General features: G+C 33.6%; 1 protein-coding gene across 1 annotated transcript in view; it reads right to left on the bottom strand.

Annotated features, from left to right (window-relative positions):
* Positions 1-311: 311 nt before the first annotated feature.
* The window catches only part of LOC141486918 (misshapen-like kinase 1), an 83,997-nt gene continuing 67,046 nt past the window's right edge, over positions 312-17,262 (bottom strand). Inside the window, 4 exon segments of the mRNA XM_074185536.1 lie at positions 312-554; positions 770-1,152; positions 15,483-15,536; positions 15,539-15,658. Coding sequence (XP_074041637.1) covers positions 327-554; positions 770-1,152; positions 15,483-15,536; positions 15,539-15,658 — 785 coding nt within the window. The 3' untranslated portion in view covers positions 312-326.

Here is a 17,262-nt window from a genome sequence, read left to right on the forward strand (position 1 = left end):
AGTACATAGAAGTAGCCTACATAAAAAAAAAGTCATTTATATTTGGGGTGCAGAATTTTTAATCTTTGAATGCCTATCCAAACCTCACCAAGAATTATTATTTTTATTTCACTATGAAAGTTTTACTTATTGAGAAAAAACTTTATAATTAACTTTGTGGTACTCAGTTTTTATATCTGTGTTGATGATGACATTTTGATTATTTGTACTGACACATTTGTCATGTGTTTTAATTTATTTTAAGGTGGCAATAAAAATATTTTTTCTATTCATATATTTTCAATTCTAAGGATTCAAACCTTATAAACGTATCCAATTCAGTTGTCTTACCTTGATGGAGGTTCAACTTGGCTAAGAGTGCGCCCTTCTTGTATTTGTTGGAAATTCCTGCGTAGTGTATCACCACCAGGAGCTTGAACAATACTACTAGGCTCTCCTGCAAGTTGCGGTTCTTCTTCTTCATTTTCAGAACCTGAATATCTGTAGTCTTCCCTCTCCTTTTCTTGTTTTCTCTTTTTACATCGGTCGATGTGATCTTTCAGTTGAATTCTAACCTATAAAGTAAATGATTCAATTGGTTATTTTGGTCATAAAAAAACATATTGATCGATTGTTGAGGCAACACCACCTCTAGGTAAAAAATATTCTGTGTAAGATACATGAAAAACTTGTGAAAGTATTGTTCATGTGGGAAATGAAATTATGTTTCATTCACTCATAGATTGACAAATTTAAGCATTTGATTTTGAATTTCATTGCTATAACATACCTGTCTCTCAGTAGGTTGGTCCCTGATGAATGGATGTTTCAAAAGTTGTTCCGTATAAGGCCTCTCATGATAATCCTTGACTAGAACAGTGTCTATGAATCCGTGAAACTTCTTATTCCACTTTTTATTTTTCAGACGCGGAGGAGGATTCCTAGGTATGAGAAATAGTGCTCTCATTGGATGAAGTTCGCATAAAGGTGGTTGCGACTCTGCCATTTCCAAGGCCGTGATCCCCAAAGACCACAAATCACTGCGGTTGTCATAAGTTGCGTCGGGATTTTCATCACATGCTATGACTTCTGGAGCCATCCAATAAGGGGTACCGATAAAAGTATTTCTGCGGCCAATTGTTCGATCCAACTGGGCAGAAACCCCAAAATCGACTGAAATGAACCATATTCAATTTTTAGTGGAATAACAAAGGGGAATTTTAGATGAGAAAGAATACTTGTGGGGGAGTTGTAGTCCTTTGGTCTCTAAAGAAGCGGTATCTTAGTCTCTAAGAAAATCCTAAAACATATTTGGTAACTAGGTTGCAAATCAGCACGATTTGACAGATATTAAACGAAGAGGGTGGCACTGAGTAAGGAAAAAAATATTAAAGTGAAGTTGACCATATATACAGGTTCAAATCAGAACAAATTAAAATATGCTTTATTACCCAAGATCTGAACATCTTATTAACAAAGTCTAGTAAAGTAAAACGTGAATATGGGACAATTAACAAATATATACTATAAAATAATGCTTAGAGACAAGAGCAGAGTATATGGACAGAACAATATTAAGCCCAGCTGAACAGATACAAATATAAGTACATGAATATATGAATATTGAGTAAATGTAAATATATAATGCTACGTAATGAACATTGATAGCCATTTTGTGTTGATTTCAATAACTCGTTTACACAAAGCTACATGCCAATTACTCGATAGAGCCTTGGTAGAATTCGTCCACACTATAATAGGGCCTCCCAACAAGGAATTCTTTTACTTTCTTTCTGAATTTCTTTTCATTATATATTCGATATTATATTAGAGTGAATACCATATTGTATCGAAATTGAGTACAATTTGTGATAGTAGTATCTTACTCTCTTGCAACAACTCTCACTGCATGACATCCTGCTGCTAGTCTTTTACATAAGTAGTCGACATGGAAGTCAAATTTTAGATTTTCATCAATGAAAAGCCAAATTTTCAATTTTTACATTTTCCAAGTGTACTTCCCTTATGTTACATCTAAACATGACCACATTTGTTTTGTCGATGTTGAATGATAAAAGATAAGAATCACACCACCCTTTCACACCTTCTTATGTTGACGATGATTTGATCAAGTAAATTTGAATTGCTATGCCAGAGGATAATGGTGTCGTCAGCGAAACGTGAATTTACGACTTATGTCAACATGTAATAAGTCATTGACATAAATGAGAAACACAGGTCCCAACAGAACCAATATCTTCAAAAAATGTATCATATTAGATGTAGAGGGTCTGTATACACATATTACAAAAAAACTTAATTCGGCGCATCTCCTGATTGAGAATCAAACTCTTTTTCCATAATTAAATGATCCAATTCGTCAACCTTGAAAAAATTAGAACTTAGATAATCTTTAACTAAAACAAGGGTGCCTCCACCAATTGAGTTAAAGCGATAATATTTTGAAATCAAGCTATAACTGAGGTAGTAGAAATACTGGTTCTTCCGGTTTCAACCAATGTTCAGGTAAAAGAATTATATCCGGATATTCATATTCAGCCAACAATAACAATAGTTAATAACGATGAGATTGGAACCTTTGGTGTGAAAGTTGAATAACTTTTTTCGAGATCAATTGCCCTGACACCAAACTGATATTTTTGCACTAGACGCGCGTTTCGCCAACAAACCATTCTTCTCCTGAGGATGCTAACTTTGTTGGCGAAACGCGCGTCGAGTGCAAAAATATCACTTTGGTGTCAGGGCAATTGATCTTGAAAAAAGTTATTCAATAACAATAGTTCATCAGTCTTGTGTCTTAATGATTGAATGTTCGAGAACAATACTCTGATGCTTGTTTCCTTGCTGCGCCTAAAAAAGACGGGTCCTCAGAAGTTTTTGCAGACCTCGTTTCTTGTACTGTTGGCATTGTGGAAGGACGAAACTGTTTTCCATATGAGCTTTTATTGCTTTCGATAGGAAGTACGTACCTTCATTATTGAAATTTGTTTCATAGCCCCTTCTGATAAAGTTTGATTTTCGTAAAATATTGTTGCATTCAAGGAAATGTCTTTGGAGATAGTCTTGATGCAGTGCTTTAAATAAGGTTATATTATTAGACACATTCATTCAAGTAGCTGTTGAGTTTGTAATTCTAGTCTGGTTCACATGTACTCGATTTAGCTCTTTGGTGACATTTTTCAGCCCTGTCCAAAAATTACGACTAAGGTGTCATTCGATTCGTATTTCTGCCTAGAAAGTTTAAGGATAGGTCCGAAAACGCGCCGATAAAAATTACAGAAGTTATAAACAATTAAGTGAAAAAAAAAATGGGACTTTAGTTTTTTCTTAATATCTCGGAAAATTTTCAAAATTTTTTTAAATTTGAAAAAAGATTTGAAAAGATCAATGAATTTGCGTAAAAAAGTCCCGACTCCCGAAACTGTATCTCGACTATTTATAATTTTTACAGAGCCCTGAAAATAGAGCCAAGAGCGGGTAGTCTGGCTTCCCCGCGCCTTTCGTCACTCTGACATAAAAACAAAAAAAATTATTTAAACATATTAAATGTAAATATTAAGGAATGAAAAAATTCATGTAATGTTGGGATACATCAATAAACAATAATCCGCAGTCAAAAAATTTTTATCCCAATTTTAACGTTAATTATAAATTTTTCAATGAATAACTTTTTCTGAATTGAAAGAATATAAAAATTCCTATAATTATTGAACTAAAACCCAGGCATTTTTTTCCTTTGGTGAAGTTATCCTTAATAGGCCAAAAACAGAATACCTGTTCAATAAGGATTGTAAGTTACCATGTGGGCCGGGTGTTAGATATTTAAAAGGAGAAGACAATCTGGAAAATTAATAATGGAAGACACCAACCCTTATTTGGTTCCAGAAGATCTCCTTGCTTTCTGATCTCACTTCCTAATTAGTTCGTGGGGTACCCCGGTGGCGATCTTGAAGGATGCTGTTTTGGTGGTAGATAATGATAATTTTCACCATACATTTAGCGGAACACACTTCTTTTTCCGAGCACACCTCTTGCTTGTCTGTACTTTATACTTTTTTCACGGTTTCCGACCTCCGCGCGTGCGTATAAGGCCGGTGTCATCAATCAAATGTAAGCAATAATAATAATAATAATAATCATACCTGAACCCACATACAGTAACAGGTGAATACCGAACATACTCCCCACTAGTTTTGGTAAATATAAAATTTAGCAAAATAAAATATAAAATATAAGAAAATATAGGCAACTAAAATAAAAAAAGAAAAAGAAATAGATTTTAAGCCTCCGGTAAAGGGCAAAGTTTTACCAGAGGTCGGGTAAAGACCCCCGCTCTGCACCGAACTCGAGCAAGATTCCATTTTAATGGAGGAACATTATCCTCCTTAATAATCACTAATGCACCTTCCTTGAGAGGTGTTCCTGGAAGCGTCCATTTTCCTTTCTGATGAAGAGTATGGAGGTACTCCCGATGCCACCTCTGCCAAAAAGTTGAATGCAACTGTAAAAGAAGCTGAAAATGGTCAAGTCTGCCCATTCTCAGATGTGATGTATCAGGATCAGGAAGTGCGGTTAGGGGTTCAAGCGTTAGGAAATGACCAGGCGTAAGAGCTCTCAGGTCGTTAGGGTCTGAGCTCATTGCGCACAAAGGCCGAGAATTTAATATCGATTCTATTTGTACTAATACAGTGTTCAGTTCTTCATAGCTTAATATTTGGTTACCAATCACGCGAGCCAAATGGGATTTAATTGATTTTATGCCTGATTCGGCTAGACCGGCAAAATGAGAACCATAAGGTGGATGAAAAGTAAATTTTATTTTTTCTTCAGCGAAAGCCTCCTTCATAATAGTCAATAAATATTTATTAGCGCCGACAAAATTTGTTCCATTGTCAGATACTATTTCTGAACAACGACCACGTCTAGCAATAAAACGACGAAGCGCGCATAAAAGTATATTTGTTGATCAATCAAATGTAAGCAATAATAATAATAATAATAACCATACCTGAACCCACATACAGTAACAGGTGAATACCGCACATTACCGTTGCCAAAAAAAAATATATTTTCTATTTTTTTTATTAACAATTGAAAATAATAATTTTATACAAAATACATTACTTTTTTTATTGTTTCAATGTCTCATGGCTAAAAACTAATTAATATTTTTTTTTTAATTTTTACAGCTATTGTTAATAAATTAATTATAAACAAATACATTGTTTATGAGCAATTCGAAAATTTTTTTTGCATTATGTTAATTGAAAAAAATCATGATTTTTAGAAAAAAAATGGTTTCTTAAAAAATTTCTTTGTTGCTAAAAAATGCGTTTGTTAATTAACAATCGTTTTTTGCAAGTAAATATTAAAATTAAGGAACCGTTTTTTTTTAATCATAAATTCTATTGTTCTTTGAGGTTTTGAAAAAATTGTGAGCATCGGAAATTTACAGAAGGTTAAAATCAAATTAACAGAATGACTGATTGCTTCATTTAATTTTCTTAAACTCCATACAAATATGACAATAAGTAAATGTTAATGATCCTACAACTACTAAAAGTGCAATCAATAAAATCCTTATGATTTATTGTTACATGACACGAAGTTTATGTTGAGAAGACTTAAAAATATGTCTTTTTTTAATAAATAACGATCAATAATTAAATAAATAATAGGACTACAACTTTAGTAAAAGGCTTGAATTGTTATTGAATTCATAATGAACAAAAAAGACTTGAAGCATATTTATCATAACTGCAATAGTTTGAAAGTTATTAAAATTATAAAAGCGAAGGAGCGAATGAAAAAGAGAAGTATCAAGGTATCACAATATTAAAAGTTTTATAAAAAATAGAATAAATTAAAAAAAAAACACATAGTTACTTTTATTATAGAACAGAGTATTGAAAAAAAAATTTGTTTATAACAATTTTTTAAATAAACAATTAAAAAAAAGAAAAAAAAAAAAGTTTTTTCAAAACCTTAAAAAACAATAGAATTTATGATGAAAAAAAAACGGTTCCTTAATTTTAATATTTAGTTGCAAAAAACGATTGTTAATTAACAAACGCATTTTTTTAAGAAACCATTTTTTTCTAAAAATCATAACGCAAAAAAAATTTTTCGAATTGCTTATATTTAACGGTAATCTATTTTTTTGCCTATTAAGGATAACTTCACCAAAGGAAAAAAATGCCAGGGTTTTAGTTTAATAATTATAGGGATTTTTATTAACTTTCAATTCAGAAAAAGTTATTAATTAACAAATTTATAATTAACGTTAAAATTGGGATGAAAATTTTTTGACTGCGGATTATTGTTTATTGATTATCCCCAGCATTACATGAATTTTTTCATTCCTTAATATTTACATTTAATATGTTTAAATAATTTTTTTGTTTTAATGTCAGAGTGACGTAAGGCGCGCGGAAGCCAGACTACCCGCTTTTGGCTCTATTTTCAGTGCTCTGTAAAAATTATAAATAATCGAGATACAGTTTCGGGAGTCGGGACTTTTTTTTTCACTTAATTGTTTAAAACTTTTGTAATTTCTATCGGCACGTTATCGGACCTTTCTTTTAACTTTCTAGACAAAAATACGAATCGAATGACACCTTGGTCGTAATTTTTGGACAGGGCTGAAAAATGTTACAAAAAAAAGTACATGTGAACTAGACTATCTGTAAAAATTATAAGTAATCGAGATACAGTCGGGACTTTTTTACGCAAATTCATTGATCTTTTCAAATCTTTTTTCAAATTTCGAAATTTTGAAAATTTTCCGAGATATCAAGAAAAAACTAAAGCCCCATTTTTTTCTCTTAATTGTTTATAACTTTTGTAATTTTTATCAGCGCGTTTTCGGACCTTTCCTTAAACTTTCTAGGCAAAAATACGAATCGAATGACACCTTGGTCGTAATTTTTGGACAGAGTTAAATCGAGTACATGTGAACCATATTACAGATGAGGTAAATGTTGTAGACTACAAATGGGTGTATAAAAAGAAGAGAAACATTGATGGTAGCATAAGGTTTCATGCAAGACTTGTAGCCAAGGGTTATACTCAGAAACATGGCATCGACTATTGTGAAAATTTTTCTCCATTAGTAAGGCATAGTACTTTAAGAATTTTGATTGCTTTATCAGTACAATTGGATTTGGAAATTAGTCATTATGATATTATGACAGATTTTTTGAATGGTGTTTTAACTGAAGATTTATATATGCATCAACCAGAAGGTTATCAAATACCTAATTGTAAAAATAAAGTTGTAAAAAGGCGATTTATGGGCTTAAACAGTGTTCACGGATATGGTATGAAAATGTGGATAAGGTAGGTAGGTAGGTCTAAAGTGAGTGGGTCTATTCGAACCTCCACCGCAACCCACAAGGGTTTATTGTGGCTCGCACCTATTCACACTAGGCCAAATAAACTCAGCTTCTTAATGAAGCCGATTAGTTTGTATGGTGAGTGATCTTTCAGGTCAGATGATGCGAGTACGGATCTGCCGAACTCAAAGAACCTGACTCGGTCCCCAGCGGGGCATGCACAAAGTATATGCTCTGCTGTTTCATCATTTTCCAGACAGAGGCGACACACACTGTCTTCCGACAGTCCAAGTCTCCGCATATGATGATTCAAATGACAGTGCCTTGTAAGAAGGCCTGTTAGACATCGTAGTTCATCCCTACTGTAGTCCAACAACTGTTTGGGATCAAGCTTCGAAGGCTGAATAAACGCCTTGGAGTAAGACAATCCTGAAAGATTCTGCCAGAAGTCCATAAATCTTCTTGCTATCCAAGTGTTCAGTGTTTCTTTGGCAAAGCCCAAAGCGATGCCAATGACAGGTTCTGGTCCAATGAAGCCTCTTGCAGCACCCCCCTTTGCAAGAGAGTCAGCATCTTCATTGCCTTCCAGGCCAGTATGGCCAGGAATCCATACCAGAGACAATCTGTCAAGTCTTCCTATCGAGGAGAGTCGTTTTTGGCAGTTTGTAACCAATTTAGACGTTGCTCGGTAGGAGCCAAGAGCTTCCAACGCTGCTTGACTGTCCGAGAGTATTATGACAGCTTTTTTAAATGGTGTTTTTATTGAAGATTTATATATGCATCAACCAGAAGGTTATCAAATTGTAAAAATAAAGTTGTAAAAATGCGATTTATGGGCTTAAACAGTGTTCACGGGTATAGTATGAAAATGTGGATAAGGTTCTCAAGGAATTTAATTTTAAAAGATCTGAGTTGGAGGAGCATTGTATCTACATTAAAAACAATGAAAATAGTTCAACTATTATTGCTTTTTATGTTGATGATTTCTTTGTTTTTTCAAACGACCCTGGTGAAACTGGTTTGTTGAAAACTACATTGAATAGTGAATTTAAATTGAAAGTTTTGAGTGAGGCCAAAGAATTTCTTGGGATGCAAATTATCAGAGACAAACAAAAAGGGACTATAATTCTAAATCAGAAAGATTATATAAATAAAATATTAAAAAGATTTAATATGTCGGATTATAGTAAATCCATGTCTACCCCTTTAGACACTAATTTGGAATTTAGTTTGCAAGTTGATATTTGTAATGAAAATATTCCATATCAGCAAGCTATAGGAAGTCTCATGTATTGGGCAGTGCTCACTCGCCCAGATATTGATTTTTCTGTAAGTTTCATGAGTCAATTCAATAATAGTTACTCTGAACATCATTGGAAATGTGTAAAAAGAATATTTAAATATTCACAGGGCACTAAGGATTTAGGTTTAGTTTTCAAGACAAATAATTTTGCTATTGAAGGTTTTGTAGATGCTGATTGGGCAGGTGATAAGCAAGATAGGAAAATCATATATAGGTTTTGTTTTTGAGCTCTCTGAAAGTGCCATATCTTGGGAAAGCAATAAACAAATAACCGTAGCTTTATCAAGTACAGAGGCTGAGTATATGGCAGTCTCAGAGGCAATATACCTCAAGAATGTTTGGTTTGAATTGACAGGCAAGTCAGATTGTATAGCATTATATTTTATAAGAGAGGCTATATCAGATAAAAAATGTTGAATTCTTTCATGTACCAACCGATGAAATGGTTGCAGATGTTATGACAAAAAGTCTTAATGTTTGTAAACATGATAAATTTGTAAAAAGTATAGGTTTGTGGAAAAGTTCAAAGGTTTGATGTAGTGGAGGTGTTGGTTTCTGACATCAAACTGTAATGATTTATGTCGTTGGCAATATTGAACTGTTATATTGGCAACAATGTACGCTTCCCGTCTTTTAAAATAAAGAGTAGTCGAGATCGAACAGCAAACAAGCGTGGTTGTTTTATTCCCGTTTCTCTCTCTGCTCAACATTTTCGTGGCATTGAATTGAACCTGGTTACTTTCATCCCAATTTGAAATCACCTCTAGATCTTTATTAAGATATGTAACCTCCTGTGCCGGTGAAGACGTGCATCCTCAGCCGATGTCCTGGAATTCAAATGAAATAACGGGACAAGTATGCTGTCTTCCGCAAAGCATTATATTGGATTCTTAGTTTTTTTCCAATAAATCGTTGATATACAATAAAAAAAAGGTTGTAGGCAATATGGATCCCTGGGGAGCACCAGCGTTGAAGGTAAAAGTATTCTACAGACATCCATCGACGGCCACTAGAAGGAATGCATTCTTTCAGGGAGCTGGAGAACCATACATAAAAATGATGCAACAAGCCATAGCATCAAAGTTTTGCCAGCAAACCCTCATACCACACGTCGAAGGCTTTAGAAATATCAAGTGCAACAGCTCGTGACTCTCCATGTTTCTCGATTCAATAAATCAATCAAACAAACATTTATTGAATCAGTTTTCCTACACAGTCACATTAGACAAGAAAAAACATTACATCATCATCAACAGGTCAAACAAACATAAAAAAGATTACTGTCAATCTACTATAAGGTTGATGTAGTTGAGAGTTATTTCTGGTGAAATGTTCATGAATTTGCTCATTTCTGAAAATAATTGAAATATTGTTCTTTATACACAAATCGGAAAAGTCTAGGGATATTTTTATAACATACTAAATATCATAAAAATAAATGCACGAGGTCGTTTAATTTTGATTAAATTGGTACACTCGACAACCCTGTAGATTTCTATGGGTTGAACAAAGCCTGCAAAAACGGTAACTAATCTTTTATCAAGATTTTTACAAACTGTAGGTTTTCGGCTAAAATGAATAATCTGAAAGTGTCGAGTTTGTACATTCTATGCAGTTCTTGCTCAGCAATTAAACTGGAAATATTGTGCTTTAACATGGAATGCCATCACTTACCATTGGCTGAGATGAATAGAGCTGTAGGGCTTCTTCAAGGTGGCATGCTACAAAATGATGTAGCTCTTCGTTTGGGGGTATCCCAAAGTGTTATCAGTCGATTGTGGCGGCGTTTCCGTGAAACTGGCAGTCCAGCCGAACAACATCCAGGGCGAGGACGCGCTACAACTGCAGTTCAAGACCGATTTTTGGTCTTAACCGCAAGAAGACAACCGACAATCACATCACATGAGTTGGTTAACGTATTGCAGCAGACGCACCAGGTAACCATTGGTCGTGATACTGTCAGAAATCGACTGCATGAAGCAGATCTCCACAACAGAAGGCCACTTAGATGTCCACCTTTGTCGAGAGGCAATCGCGGTAGAAGATTAGAGTGTTGTCAAGAACATCATAACTGGGATGCAAATGATTGGGCCACAGTTTTGTTTACAGACGAATCCAGATTCTCGTCGAGCAAGACTGTGGAGACGACCTGGAAATAATGAACGTTTGAGACACGTCCAGGAAGTCCACACATACAGAGGTGGTACAGTAATGCTATGGGGCGGAATCATGATCGGCGGCAGAACCGATCTCGTTTTTCCAAATCGCTCCCTAACAGCTCGACAGTACCTCGACACCATTCTTCTACCTATCGTCCGTCCGTTTGCTGGTGCTGTTGGTGAAAACTTCCACCTAATGCACGATAATGCTCGTCCACATGTCGCGCGTCTAGTGACTGACTGGCTCACCAACGAAGGAGTTGATGTATTGCCATAGCCAGCACAATCACCGGACCTGAATCCCATCGAGCATGTGTGGGACATGCTTCAACGAAGAATTACTTCGCACATGGGGAACATTCACACAACGTTTCAATTGAGAGAGCTTTTAATTGCTGAATGGGCAAATGTACCTCAACAAGACATTGACAATCTCATTTTGTCGATGCACGATAGATGTAGGGCCGTAATAAACCAGCGTGGAGGCCATACTTTGTACTGATTCCAATTTGTTTTGTATTATGATTTTTTTTCGGGGTGCCAAAGAAGAGCCATATTTTTTTTTAGTTTTGCTTATATGCGCACTCAGTATTTTTGACCATTTAATAAATTTTGTTGTAAGTTACATTCGTTTAATTATCACCCGTCAACTTTTTTTTCCCTAAAGCGATCTAAAAAAAATTATTGCCATTTTAAAAAATATCCCTAGACTTTTCCGATGTGTATATATATATATATATATATATATATATATATATATATATATATATATATATATATATATATATATATATATATATATGTGAAAAAAAGTATATAGGCCAAATCAAAAGGAAATTGAAAGACAGAATTTGTCCTCATAAAAGCGACATTAGAAATTAAAAATCGTATGCTGAGCTCTAGCTCAGCATACGATTGAACTAGACCACAGACCTGATTATGATAATGTAACTATCTTAGAACATGAATCCGATTCAAAAAAGAGAACTTTTCTCGAAATGACAAAGATTTTTAAAGAACCAAATTCAATCAATGGGGAAGCAAACTGTCAATTTGTTGTACATAGAGGGCGCTAAGTGTTTGTCATCAAAAGATACATTGGTTATATGGGAACATTTGTGATTTTTCGTTTTCATTCAGAGAAATGGGTCGTTGTGCTTCTTTCGGGTGCAAAGAAATGGGAGTTTATAAGTTTCCTGAAGGTACTGTTATGAGAAGAAAATGGGAAAAATCTTTGAGGATAGTAAAGTTCAAATGTACTGATCATTCTAGGTTTTGTGGTGAACATTTCAAAGATTCTGATTGAAGTAGTACTTCAAAGACAACTGGTAATTAGCATTCATTCTACTTACTTATATGTGATATTAATTTTATAAAATTTTATAGGGTTTTCACCTAATCAGCCAGTCCACACAAACACCAACTTCATTCAGATTATTTTCCAATGATGAATTTCTAATGAACAAAAATCTGTTCTTTATTATACAGGTCTCTCTTGAGGGATAGTCTCGAAATTAAAATGTCTATCATAAGCCTCTAATCTGAAAACAAAATTGAACCTTAAAACTTGCATGTTTTTGAGGTTAGAATAATGTTCATTGATTATTAGTGAAAAAACACAAAATGTGTTTTTTTTTTCATTAATATATTTCTTGGGAGCAAATTAGATGCAAAAAAACTGTCTTTATAATGAGAGAGTTGTTCAAATATGCAAAATTATGAACCTTTCCACTAGATCAGCTTTCTTCCCTCCTAGGGTTGCACCTCTCCTCTGCCACTCCTCCTTCAACTGAGCAATACGCCATGTAGAATACATCTTGAATTGCAAATTTAAATAAGAAACTCTCAAATAAATCAATAAATAACGGTGGAAACTTTGACAGCTAATGACCAATGTGACAAACACTCAGCGCACTCTGTCGGATGAGTTTCCCGTAATCATCCCCATTATAAAACATAAATCATCTTAGCACAATTTACCCATTTTACTCATATCTACGAAGTCGCCCTCTACAAGGGACTTCCAACAACTGATATAACCCTTCCAAAGATAATATAATATTGGCAACCCTAGATAGTTGGTGTTTTTATATTTTTTATTTTTCATCTCTCATTGTACGTTGGTAAAAAGGTCAAAAAAATCGTCAATGATTTCATTACTGTCAACTTTCAACTTTACATCATAGTCTCCATGGAAGACTATGATTTAATAAATACTGAGGTTATTTCAAATAATCTAATCAATCATTACATAATGTAAAGTTTCTATTTTCATGTTGTTTTTTACCAAGAGTGTTTGTCGTTTGGGAAATGTTATGTTTACAAATCGCGGCAAGTGAAAGGGATTACTAACCTCACTTTCGTAAGTGTCACACATTTCACAATTTGTTAAATAAATATTAAAATCAATCAATTCATTGTAGAGTTCCTGATGAAGAGCCAATAAAGACTCGAAAGCTAGAACAGAAAAAAGAGTTCACTTATTTTACCATCCCCTTATTGACTACATACCCGAAAATTATAACAGATTCTTACTGTTTGTTTTAACCGACGTAAATATATATGTTTACCGAGCTTCAGTTTGACACTATCAACATGGAACTTCCAGGTAAGTTTATTATCAATATCAACACCTAAGAATTTAGTACAATTAACTTGATGTTAGTTTCATTATTTAATCTAACCAAACAGCTTTTATCAATTGTTGTATTTTTATTAACAAATTTGAGCATTTGAGATTTACCAGCAGGCCATTTATAGAACACCACTCAGATTGCGTTGTTCCAAATATTAACTTTTGGTATTTTTGATTATGTCCAATTTAGATATTCATTTTATTAAATATAAATTGACATGTTCGATACCATGTAGTTGGTCTATGAATGAATAAATTTCTTTCTTATGGATGACATATGAAAAGAAGGTTGCCTGTTGATATTTGTTTTCGAAAACCATATTGATGGTCTCTCAAAGGGCTAAAGCCTTCCAAATATTTAAGGATATGGTGGTTTACGACTTTCTCCATGATTTTTGATATCACTGATAGCAAAGCTACTGGTCTATAATTATTTGGAAGATTTTTCTTGCCTTTTTTGGGAATAGGCTGATCACGAGCAATCTTCCAACAAGAAAAAAACCCTTCCTTGTTAGACAGGTTGAAGTCTGCAAAATACTAGTGCGAGTTCATTGGTTTTTTCTATGGTTGTTGTTGCAATTGAACCATCCGCTTGTGTTAGTGGTGGAACTGTGGATTTTGCAAAGTTTATTATCATTGTTTGCTTTCATTTATTCTAAGTTTTCAGCTGTTGGGAGCATTAACAATCCTAGTTCGGTTTTCGGCACTGGGATTTTTGTGCCACTGCCGGTAAAAACAGGAGAAAATTTTCCAAAAAAAGTTCTGCCTCCCGGAACTGTGGGACCAATATTTATAATAAGTTTTTTCATCGTATCTAAATTAGTTTATAAGTTATCCTAGATTTAAACATAAAACAACTGGTGAGAATGATGGAGTAAAGAAAAATAGAATTTTTGAAATTTGATATGAAATATAAATAATATATTTTTCTCAAGAAATAATACATAGTTGTTTTTTATCTTGTGTAGAAAGAGAAAAAATATATAGAAAAAATTTAATTATTTATAATAAATTGTTTATTAAATTAACAATGGAAATTTAAATAAAAACTTATTATTTATTGAAGAGCAAAATAATAAAATTTTTTGGTAACGAATCAGTTTTTAAACAATACATTTTTTTTTTGTAAATTATGATTTACATTAAAGATTATATACAAAAATATAAACAACACATTCTGTTTATAACAATTATTTAAACAATAGCAGATACAAATTTTGAAAAATCATTTTCGTGTAGCTTCTGATCATAAAGGATTTAATTTTGGCAGGGAGCCACTGTTTTGGGATTTTATTGGCCAACATTTGAAGAACTATTCAGCTGTCAATGATTACACAGGACATTCATTTGTAACAAATTAAACAGTTTGGTTATTTCTGGCAGAAGTTCAAACTAAATTATTTATAGCAAATACAGTGTACTAGAGGTTTAAGCTCGATTAATAACAAACCAATTATCTATATATTATTATATGATGAAATTAACTTTTTTCATGAATTAAAAAGAGCTGATTAATCTCGGGGAAAATTTGTTGTATGTAATAATTACCAAAAAAAAAGGTATTTCATTGACAATTTTTTTTATTAGAATATAATTATTTATATTTTGAAGTTATAATTTGTGTTACTTGTCTAGACTAATATTGGATGTTTCTTACTTCTACACAACGAATTCACAGACTATGAATAATATTTGTGCGTTTACTTATTCAAGTATAAAAAGAAATCAAGAGATGAAATGTTATCCATATAGCAAATACTGGGTAACAATACGAGTTATATTTGGCTACTACATAGACAATTCAAAACATGTGTCTTCATTGCCTATATAACTTCATTCTTAAATTAGATTCATCATAATCAGAACAGTGAGTCATTTTGCAATGTTATATAGGTATATTGTTGTTCTTGAAAATGTAATCTGAGTACTAGCAACAAAACAGTCAATTATCGTGATTTGTTCAATGATAAGTGGAAACAATTTTTATTATTTACCATAGATGACAACTGGGATACTTCAGATTTGAAATTAGAAAATTATTTTCAACTTACCCAACTTCACTTCAGCATTATCCGTCAACAGTACATTCTGTCCCTTGATATCCTGTGTATAACTTTGTTTGAATGCAAATAGGACAAACCTCTCAAAATTTCTCTACAAATATATGCGATCCACTCTTCTTTCAATGACTGACCCTTGGTGGATTTCACCAAATCAGTAACAGATCCTGAAAAAATTCTACAGTCAATATTTATCAAGTAATAATATTTGGGAAAAATATATTCACTGAGAGGCGTGGCAATTCGTTATGGATTTTGCCTTTCTTAGACTTATTGGTGAAGAGGACAGACACTGAATGGGAAACGTCTGTATACCGAAAACCCACTCACACGGGACAGTATCTGAACCAGGAATCCAACCACCATCAATCAACTAAGAGAGAAATCATCAAGGATCTAGCAGACAGTGCTTTCGGGCTCTGTAATACAAAGGAAGGTCTCGAAAAGGAACTAGGCATTATCAAAAATTACCTTCAACGAAATGGTTACTCCAAAGTGATGGTGGAACAGGCTTCAGCTAGAAGACAGCATGAGCCTCACAAGGAAGAGAAGCCGCCACAACCAGTACTTGTACTTCCCTACATCAGAGAAGTGTCAGAAAGGATAAGAAGAATTGGGTCCAAGTATAACATCTAAACCTGATTCAGATCTGGGAACACTATCCGTAGCAGCCTCACGCAGGCCACCACGCAGACTGCGATTCCAAATTGCATTTACCAGATACCATGCAAGTGCGGAGAATCATACATCGGTGAAACTAAGAGGCCATTGAAAGTTCGCATTATCGAGCACAAGAAACACACACATCAGGAATAGCAGAGCATGTTTGGACTCATCAACATCAGGAGGAACAACACAAGGAGAAACACTAGTTTAGGAGAAAATTCAAAGAAGCCGCGTATATATTGTCTAACAAGGTATTTAGCCAAACGTCATGAAGTAACTTGGCTTGGAATCTTTCAATTTGTAATTTTCATATCTTGTTCATAATTTTTTCAACTTCGTTCTCGTATTAATATTTCAATTTTTTGGTTGTTGCTTACATTTTATTTCATTGTAATTTCATTTTTTTTTGCTTAATATAATTGTTATTTTTAGCTGATCTTTTTAATTTTTTACAGATTCTTTCAAGGATTTCAAATCAATTTATATCATATATTAGACAATGGAAGTCCGAATTAATGAAATGCAAATATATTAATAATTATCCACGTCTCAATCATTGAACAAATGTATATAAATAAGTTTTATTGTTTTACTTGTTTGGTTTTGAATTTAAATTCAAAACATTATCTTCTCCCAATGTTCCTACAAAATAGGAGCTGGAAAATACCTGCTGGAAAACGACAACTTTCCTAGTAAATAATAAGATGGACATTTGATTATATCCGAAAGACATTTGTGCAAGTTTACTCACATATGAAACTCTTGCAGATAGATGCCTCTCGTTTGTTCGACAGTATTATTTATGCACGGCAGATTAAACCAACATAGTAATGCACTGGTAATCCACTGATTGATTTCATTGAAGTCCTGCTGTTGGATGAACAGGAAGCACTTTGTAGCGAAACGCGATTTCCACAGCGCCACTTCGTTATAGAACCCACAATACATTTCTATGTGCTCTAGGCAGGGCTACGATTAGCAGCTCGAGAAAGGTTTTTCAAGGCGAGTTTTTTTAGTTCCACATAAAAACGGCAACGGCTATTTCGATCGTGGTTACTGCAAAGGCCATTTAAAAGTCAGAAAAGATCGACACATTGATGAAACT

This window comes from Leptinotarsa decemlineata, unplaced genomic scaffold (assembly GCF_025532065.1).
Source record: "Leptinotarsa decemlineata unplaced genomic scaffold, Ldec_3_MD MMD2_tig00026375_RagTag_RagTag, whole genome shotgun sequence".
NCBI lineage: Eukaryota > Metazoa > Arthropoda > Insecta > Coleoptera > Chrysomelidae > Leptinotarsa > Leptinotarsa decemlineata.